Source organism: Limulus polyphemus, unplaced genomic scaffold (assembly GCF_000517525.1).
Source record: "Limulus polyphemus unplaced genomic scaffold, Limulus_polyphemus-2.1.2 Scaffold4159, whole genome shotgun sequence".
NCBI classification, from domain to species: domain Eukaryota; kingdom Metazoa; phylum Arthropoda; class Merostomata; order Xiphosura; family Limulidae; genus Limulus; species Limulus polyphemus.
This window is the reverse complement of record NW_013669769.1, coordinates 58,884-68,495: the sequence shown is the minus strand read 5'-3', so window position 1 is coordinate 68,495 and position 9,612 is coordinate 58,884. Positions and strand designations below refer to the sequence as shown.

Here is a 9,612-nt window from a genome sequence, read left to right as displayed (position 1 = left end):
CTATATTAGTATATATAGATTATTACTATATTATATATATATATAAGTAGAGAATATATATATATATATATATATATATATATATATATATATAATAAAGATGAACTATATAAAGAAATAAACAATAAAATTGTGTTTACTTGAAGGAGACCTTCTAAAGAGAAACAGTAATCTATATTTTATTGAGGCAAGTGCTAGTAATGATGAATTACATTAACGATGAATTGGTTGAAGCAAATGCCAGTTACTGTTCATTTTGTTTCTGAAGTAATGAGAAAAAGGTAAACTTCCTGTCAAAAGAAGCTCACAGATATATTATTAGTCTTAAGATTTGCAATTTGTCTGTTAATGTTTTCCAAATGGTCTCTTCACATATGAGACTAAAACAACACCTTGTTCAGGAAATTGCCAAAAGAAAATGATGTGATATTTTAGGAAAGAGTGTCTATATTGAACGTGATTAAATTTTTTTGTTTTTGGTTGACTCGTAGATTTAAAATAATATTTTGGCCAAACATAAATGCCACAAGGTAATTGCTGTGATTCAGTAAACAAGTGGTGATAGATCTATCTTTTACAGAGTTCAGGTTATAAAGAGATCAAACCTTCTAAGATTTTTCTTCCTTGCCAGAGATTTAGGAAGAAAATCTCAAAGACCATGATTAAATTTTGTTATTTTCTTTAATCTGGTCCAGTATGGGTTTCTAGGACGAAGAGTGCATTTATTGTATTTAAGATATACTTTGTTGTAGGCTGTTTTGAATGAAGTGCTTGATGGATTTAATACTGAATGAAAAGTTTAATTGACAATAGCTATTAACTCTCTCAGCACGGGCTTGGTCACAGGCACCGACCTCATAACCATTTTGTTTTGTGCTTGTTGTAGTTTTCATGCATATTATGCATTTTGTTTATTAATGCTTTTATTAAAGTACTTCTGGTAGTTGTTTTTGCTGAAATTTCTGAGTTTTTGGCCATGTTTACACCAAAAAATATAATCAACCATTAGTTAAATAGATCATTTTTGACAATGAATTTGTATCAAAATCAGTTTCAGTTTTTGTGCTGATTTTGTTCTGCAAGTTATACAGCAATCAAAAAATGAAAAAATAGTACTATTAAATCAAACTTTATCTGATATGAAATTTTAAATTACTTCTTCACATGGCTGATTAATGATGATAGAACATATTTATTTAATATTAAGCACACTCACAGGATTCTCAGGCAAAACATTCTTTTATAAAAATGTACAGGATAAATCAGGAGTCATCTATTAGTTGTTGATATTTTTAGACACTATAGTAAAAATTTTAAATATGTATTATGAATAGGCATATTTTCTTATAATCAAGCAGAAAAAGGGAAAATAAAAATATCTTGGTGAGATATTATTTATTATGGACACTGTTGTGTGTGTATCTTGATGTTCAATATAAAATTTCTTAACTTTTGAATACTCCTTTTAATTGTTTGTTTGAAAGATGTGGATCTTGAAAGACTTTTGCAGCAATAAAGGATTTTTTTAATTTGAAGAGAACAGTCAGATTTTTATCATAAAAATGTTATCTCCAGACTAGTGTAGATACAGTTGGACAGTCAGCATCTCAAGATGATTCCTCAAAAGAAATTAAGCTCCCACAAGCTCTAGAGAAAGTGTTGGCTTTCAAAGAAGAGAGAGCCCAGCAGTTGGGCTTAGATCCTGATGCTGTAGTAGAGCCAGGTAAGTGTAAAAGTTTTTAAAAGTTGTTTCATACTATTAAATTGTTTTCCTTTTTTTTTTTTCTTACTTGTCTCTGATACCAGATTCTTAGGAAATAAACAAGTAGAAAATATAGGTTATCTTATTATTTGGCGAAGTTGTGAAAAGTGTTTGGCTTTGTAAATTAATTTTTCATCCATGGAACAGTGGCTCATAGAATTGCTCTGAATTATTTTATTTTTTTCCAAGTACAAACTTTTAGCTCATACCTCCGTCATCTCTTGACAGATTTGAGATCTAATTACAGTTTTGGTCTCAGGAGGTCTAAGCCCTTTCAATTGATGTATTTGACCATGGCCAAGGTCTTATAGATTAATTTATTTTAATCCTGCCTTAAAGAAATTCAAAGAGAGATCCTAATGAGTAATAAAGTCGAATTGGGTGTACACGTGCCCCACACTTGATATTGCTGGCATGCAAAAATATAGCTAATATAAAGGGGAAAAAAATGTTTCGCAGATTAATTTACTCTAATCCTGCCTAAAAGAATTTTAAGTGCTGTGGCTATAGACGATTCTCTCTTGTTAAAGGAAAAAATACTTGCATTTCATTTGTCTTTCTAACACTTTCATAGATAATCTCCATTACATTTGTAAGAAATTTCCATTGTATCTTTCACTTATTGTTCCTGCTATTTTTTTGTACTCTTTAGGTGTTTCTCCTGCTGATTAAAAGTTTTATGTAAATTACACCATGTTTTATCATTTTGATCTTTTTTATGCTTAGCAAACATTAAACTTACTGATTAAAAGCTAAAGTGATCTTTCATATGCTGCTTTCACCTTAAAAATTGTTTATTAGCATATTTTAATGTCTGGAATGGAAGCTATATTCTAGTAGCTTTGTCTTTTCACAGTTTCTACTGAAATTATAAAACTTGGAACATAAATTCAGAGTATAATAAGTTTTTAAAACCCAAACTTAATGCCTTTGTAGCATCTTTACAAAGCTGCATTTCTCTCTTCTTGTACTATTTCTTGTGTTCTATCTCCTTTTACTGTTACCTGATGTCATGCAAATTCTTAATATATAGATACATGCCTCAGTTTTGTTTGGAAACTTCAGTTTAAAAAAAAACAAAGAAAAAACCTTGTTTTTACAAAAACAGAAAGAAAAAAATTGTATTTGTATACAGGAACTTTTTGTGCTTTTTCAGTGGATACTTGGCTTCTACTATTTGTAGTCTGTTAGCCATGACAAGTTTTCATTCAAATTTAAAGAATGTGTTGTGAAAGTTTTTCATCTTGTTGTTTGCAGCTATAATTTGATTTAGATATAATAGGCTCCATTCTCCTTTAGGCTAAGTTTCAAGGTAATTGATCTACAAGAAATATTTTACATAATTTTTTTTTCTTAGGTTGGTTTTTCACTCTTGCTGTCTCATAAACAAAAATTCTTGAAATTTAAAAAGATCTTATTTTTGTAAAATGCTTGGCTTAAAATAAGGAAGCTTTGTAAATATATACCTGCAGTTAATTAGACTCTTATTTTGTTTTTGAAACATAATTAGTTTTCTTATACACTTAAGTTCTTCGGTTATTATTTATGAGAATTTTTGTGTATGGTAATTAGTTCTGTTATAAATTCTGCATTTTCTTTCTATGGTTTTCCATGTTTTCATTAAACATAGTTGGCAATAATAATATATGGAATTGTAGACCCTTTTTTTACTACACATTATTATTGTTCAATAAATTTTTTCAAATGAAAAGTATGGGTTTAGAAATATGTAAATTCTTTTGTAAGATAAAAATGCCAGATACATTCATAAGCTTGATTCAAAAATAAAATTGGAAAAGTGAATTTTAGGTCAACTAAGTGACTGTTCTCTTGGATAAGTTTTTGATTATAATAGTTAAAATAGATGAAAGATAGAGCAAGGACCTAGAAAAAAGAAATATTATAAGGCACGATATTTGTAGTGGTTTTTTATTTTTTTTGAGATTTTTTTCCAACATATGGAAACATTTAGGTCTGTGTTTTGTACTGTTCATTTTTTTACATCTTCAGTTAACCTGTGGATTACCTAATCTGCATATGCTGTATACATTGCTGTTTTTTCATATGAAATCTCTTACTGATTGAGTTCTGTAAAAATTTGATATGCTTTCATCCTTTAATTTTTAATTATATACATTTCTAAATTACTTCTACCTGTATTTAGATTTTACTGTAACATTTTGCTAACTGTAAGTTTGAGAATTGTGCAAAACCACTTTTGTTTAACAAAATCAGTGATCATATAAGTTTATTTAAACTTAGTGCTGCTTGGATTCAGCAAGATTAAGTCAAAAACTATGGCATTACATTTTTAATTTTTATATTTTCACTTCAACACTGATTTGTATATCTGGTAGAAAGAAACTGAAAAGTTTTTTTTCTTTAGAATCTTCTCCTCTTCCGCCACCACCACTTCCTCCTCGACCTCTTGTAGCCATGGATGAAGATGAAGAGGGAGAAGGTGGAGAAGATGAAGAAGAAATGCAGGTTCAATCTCGAGAGGTCTGTATGTTCTTTTGTACCACTATTTCACTGTAAGAAAAAGTTTTATTGTTTTAGTGACTCAGTATTAGCTACTGAATATATTACAGAAAATTGTAGTAACTTGTATAACTTGAAGAATAATAGGTGCAGTGCTTTATTCAATAATGTTTGTTGTTTTATACATGCATTTTATTTATGTGATACATTATTTTGAATTAAATAGGAAAATTTTCATATTTCAAGTTTAATAAAGGTACATTTTATTTTGAGGAAGATTTAACAAAGGTACTGTATGTTTTTGGCAGATTTTATTGTGGTTGAATGAACAAATTGAGTTAAGTATTAAAAATGCATTGTTTTCTAGTCCAAAAATAAGAGGCGTAAAAAGAAAAAGAAAACTGCTCGACAGAGACGACAGCAGCAACAAGTAGAGAGAAAAAAAAATGAAGAAAATCTGGAGAGGAAAAATTATGTAAAGGATGATATAGATGTTGATATTGAGTAAGTTTTTTGTTGAGGTAACAACAGTCTTTGAAAATAGTACTAATTTAGATCTAAGAGAAAATGTTTACTTGGCATTAAGTTACTTAAATTTGTTTAGAAAAATAATTAATGTTTTGTATGTTGAACAATTGACAAAGAGAGAGATGGACACAACAACTGAAGTGATTTTTACTCTTTTCAACTTCAAAATTTTCATTCATATAAAATTAACAACTCATAAATGAAACTATTTGAAACACAGATAATTTAGGAATAAATTAAAAAGGCCAACATTTGTGGGCAAATGAAATGCAACATGTCTCTGTCATGCAATCCCAACATGGCCAATTTTGACACCAGAAAAATGGGCAAGTCCAACATTTTTGCTTGTCAGTATGTGTTACATGTAGAAAAGTATCATTGTACCAAATTCCATGTAACTTAATCAAAATGAGGCTAAGTAATTGACTGAAACCCCCAAAGTTCTAATATGATAACTTACCTCTTTGACAAAACATATTTCCGTGATTTAAACTGTCCTATATATTCACAAATTTTTCGTCTGCTGCTAGCTGTTATGCTCCCACTTACTTCCACGTGGTATACCTGCATTGTAGCATGCAAATTAGTATGTGAAATCCCTCCACCAGTAGGAGTGTGACACACCCTCTTCATGTAACTGACTACCTTTATGTAGTAGAACCCAATCTTCATCTTTTGATTTGGCATGACAGTGATCAGTCACCTCTTCTTTATTTTTTTTTTAAACTTTGCTTTACATTTTTGAGTTTTAAAATTTTTTATTTTGTTTATCATCTTTTTCATGTGCTTTTATTACTGCTTAACCTTGATTTCACTTTGTCTAATTTCTATAAAGTTTTCTTCCACGTGAATGACTTATCATGAATTCACAGTTTCAAGTCACTACCACTACAGCTACAGACACTATCAGTGACCAACAACCATGGCTTCAGGTCCAACGTTATTGGCTGACAAAGTTTCGGCCTTTGTGCACTGGAAGATAGCTTCCTTCATTTCTATTCTTCTTGGGGATGTTTGGACAGGATGATGAGGATTTGGACAGCTCTCTTTTCTCTCCCTTTCCTTGCCATGCAGTCTCATTATGAGCCACCAGATAAGCTGCAACCTTCTCCTTTTTGGGAGTTAATTTTACAGGTATATTCTATTTTGTCATTGTCTCCCATGTCTTATGACCCATCTCCTTCCCTGATGCACCTACCACAGATTATTTTGTACTTCCTCTTTTGCATACCTTTGTTTGGCATATTTTTTTTTCTTGTCATGCAACAATTGATTTCGCCCTCTCCCCTTTGGAGTTTGGACCCTGATACCATCTGTGCACTTTTCACAAGTACAGTTTTCCTGTTTTCATTTGACTTTTACATCTCTCCTTCATACCTTCTTTTCTATAATCTTTGCTGCACATGAGGATACTGTTACCTTTCTTATTTTTTTTTCCGATTGTATTCACGTAACGGCCATTTCTTCTGTTTGATCGGGGCTCTGTGGTGTTTTGTGGCTTACACAGCTCCCTCCTGTGGTTCCAGTTTTAGATTGTTTATACATTGCAATCATTCAGTTTCCCGTGAATTTCTCCTATTATTCTGTTTGGTTGTTTCAGAAAATTTTATGTATGGCCTATTCCTCCTGACTCCTGTCACCTTTCCGTGTCTCCTCACTGTGTCTTTGGCTACTCATTTTCTTCATCCTTTGGGGAAGATTGTTCAGGCCAGCATGTAGACTGCTCATACATTAGTGTCACATTATCTTCTTTGTCCAGCTATTTCCTTCTCAGCCGGCTATCATCTACCTCCGGTCATCATCCTTCACTCATCAGTTCATTTGTGGGTAGATATGTGTCTTTTATTTGTATATTTTCATCTTACAGGGGCCTTAGATTTTTTGGATCCCGCTCTCTGGCTATTGTGCCTGTCCAATCGTTAAATCCATAATGTATAATGATTAAAGTTAATGTTCACTGTTCAGATGGGGTGTTCCACAACACTGCTTGTAAGTTCACCCTCATTGTATTTTGCTTCATAATGTTTGTCCTGGACCGTACACTCATGGCTTAACATGAATAAAGCAGAAGGGGAATGCTACCCTTCCCTTGATTATACTAATCAGTGCTTGATCTGCTTTTGAATATAAGGTTTCATGGTCACCCATTGAACTTTTTCCAGTGCTGCATTCCTCTGGACTCTTCAATGCATCCCTCCTCCTTCTAGTGGAGTACAGAAATCCTTACCAGGTTCCAGCCACTGGGTTGGTGGAACATGGAGGCTTCCTTCTGAGTGTGTTCAATTCCACTCTGTTGAGATTAGAGTGGTGGTGTTCTGCCAGTGTAGGTGGCGTGACTATCCTCCTACTCAGATCTGATGTATGGTGTGGACTGGATTTTTCCATCACATTTCAATATTCAATTCACCCCTCTGACTGGGAGCTCTCCTTCCTATCACTGCCTGGATGTCAGTTCCCAGGAGATTGATGTTGGTTGAAGCTGGACCAGTCAAGATGAGTCCTCACATGTGAGTGGGTTGGGATCCTCCTTCTACCACAGACTGGACAATATATTCTCTATGCCACATGGTTTTGGACTCTCCATATTGCATTTCCACCTTCCTCCATCATCTAGATGCCAGTTCCCTTGATTGCTTGGGGACTCAGAATAGAAAAACTTCTTTCCTTGTGTTTTCAGGATCTGAGGTAAATGGTTGACAACCCTCCTCCTCCTCCTACCACGAGCCAATTGATCCAAGCTCAGTGCTGCTGGTTTTGGACTGAAGTTGACTTCCCACTTATGGTCCTACATGCCATAGCCACTCTACACCAATGGCACTTTTTTGGTTGTACAACATTTTCCTTTCATTTCATGACACATTCATTCATCTCAGGTGAAGAGTATACCTGTTTCAGATGTGGTTTGTTCTCCTATGAGTGTGTTTCCTCTACGTTGAGATGTCACACTCGTTGAGTCCTCTTTCTGGGGTCTATTCTAGGTAACTCTTACACCAGTTCCTCCACTGGTTCAATGCAAGATTCTAGTTGTTTTGTGAGATAAGTTATCATATTGGAAGTTAATATTTTCCTACACTCAAAATATATTTCTGATAGATACTTCCCACCTGTCATCCCCACTTCCAGTGGTTTTTTTCATGCTTAATCTTTAAGTGAAGATTTGGCTCTGTTGCACAGAGGGAGTCAGCTGTGCTAGGAGGGTGTATCACACTTCCATTGTGGGAGGGTTGTTATGTGCTTATTTTCATGCTACAACGTAGCTATACCACATGGAAGTGGGAGCATAAAGGTTAGTGGCGAGCAAAAAATGTGCACATATAGAGGGCAATTTAAATTGAGGAAAGCTGTTTTATGAAAGGTCAAAATCAACGAAATGAAAAAGGTATCTGTGCATATTGGGCCAAGTTATAACCCTACCAAGTTTCAAGACAGTCTGCAAAGAAATGGAGGAGTGATGGTTGATTGAAAAGTGTTTGGAAGAAGAAGAAACAATAGAAAAACAGTATGTCTTTCTGCTGAGACATAATTATATCCATTGAACATAAATTGTTATTTACACATGCTTATGTAAATTTAAGTAGAAAGCATTTATTCAGCTGTAATTTATAAACGACCAGCTGGAGTACCCATCCATTGGACGGGTGAAATAAAAATTTGTTTGTATCAAAGAATAGGAAATTGTTCTTTTGATTTTTTCGTCATAACATAATAAACATAAAAAGTGCAATAAAAAACATAAAAGTAACAATACTGAAAGGAAAGACACTGTTTTCTAGAATTCTATCAACTTGAAATTAGCTGGGGAGGTCCAATCCCCCTCGTGACTTTTTTATGTCACCCTGTATCACTGTGTAAGTTGTACTGATTTGGTAGTTTTTATTAAGGGAAAAGGAACTGCCAGTGATGCTATGGCAACAAAATAAACAAGCAGGGGAAACAATAAGATTAACTTAGCAATTTTTACTTAACATACAAAAAATACAAAACCATGATATAGTTAGATTATTTGATGTTGTGTAATTGAGAAAGGCTTCTGGCATAAAAAATATAATTTAGAAACTTTCAATCCATCTAAAGAAGAAAAAAGATCTATACAGCAAATAGATTACTAGGAAGAAAATATACCCAGCTTTAAGGTGATATACTTATGTTTTGTTGGCTTTGGATGCTTGGAAGTCGTAAAGTAAAAAAAATGCATTCATTTCAGTTTTACAGTTGTTGACTCCTACAAACTTAAAAATTTCATTGTGTTCAAGATATATAAGCATGAAATTAGTGAAAAATATGCAATACAAAAGTGAATAGACACACAGGAAAATAAACCTGTTGCATGATACAGAATTAAAAATGTCTAGCTGTAGAGTGTTGCCAACCTAAGAAAATGTATTAAGGTAAGGAAACAATTTTCGTAATGTACTTATGTATAAGTATTATACACATGTTTCAGTTTATACAATGTTTAGGTCTATTGAGTTCATAGTCATGTATATAATATTTTTCCTATAATGAGCACATGCAACATATACAGATTAGCAAGGACTTGCTTCAAAATGTAACACCAATCTAACAGTGGCAATCATCATCATCATCATAGACAGCAGTACATCGATAATTCTACCGATGCTTAGCTGCCACACAATCATGAATTATTATTACAAGAAAATGGGGACAAAAGTGGGATCTAACACGCCATGAATACGGAAATGGTGGCGCACATACAGGCGGGGGCACAGCATCTAAGCCATGCATACACAAACACTCGGGACAAGTCCTCTGGGCGAGTCCAGCGACATCAGCGCGACAGCATCCTTGCGGCTTTCACTGCCACGCATCATAACATGCTT

At 33.3% G+C, this 9,612-nt stretch overlaps 1 protein-coding gene across 2 annotated transcripts in view; it reads left to right on the top strand.

Moving 5' to 3' along the window:
• LOC106470687 (splicing factor 3B subunit 2-like) overlaps positions 1-9,612 on the top strand; it is a 56,357-nt gene that overhangs the window by 16,421 nt on the left and 30,324 nt on the right. For both annotated transcript variants that reach the window (XM_013931247.2, XM_013931248.2), the window contains exons 7-9: positions 1,576-1,723; positions 4,149-4,264; positions 4,611-4,747. In XM_013931247.2, coding sequence (XP_013786701.1) covers positions 1,576-1,723; positions 4,149-4,264; positions 4,611-4,747 — 401 coding nt within the window. The remainder of the gene's footprint in view (positions 1-1,575; positions 1,724-4,148; positions 4,265-4,610; positions 4,748-9,612) is intronic.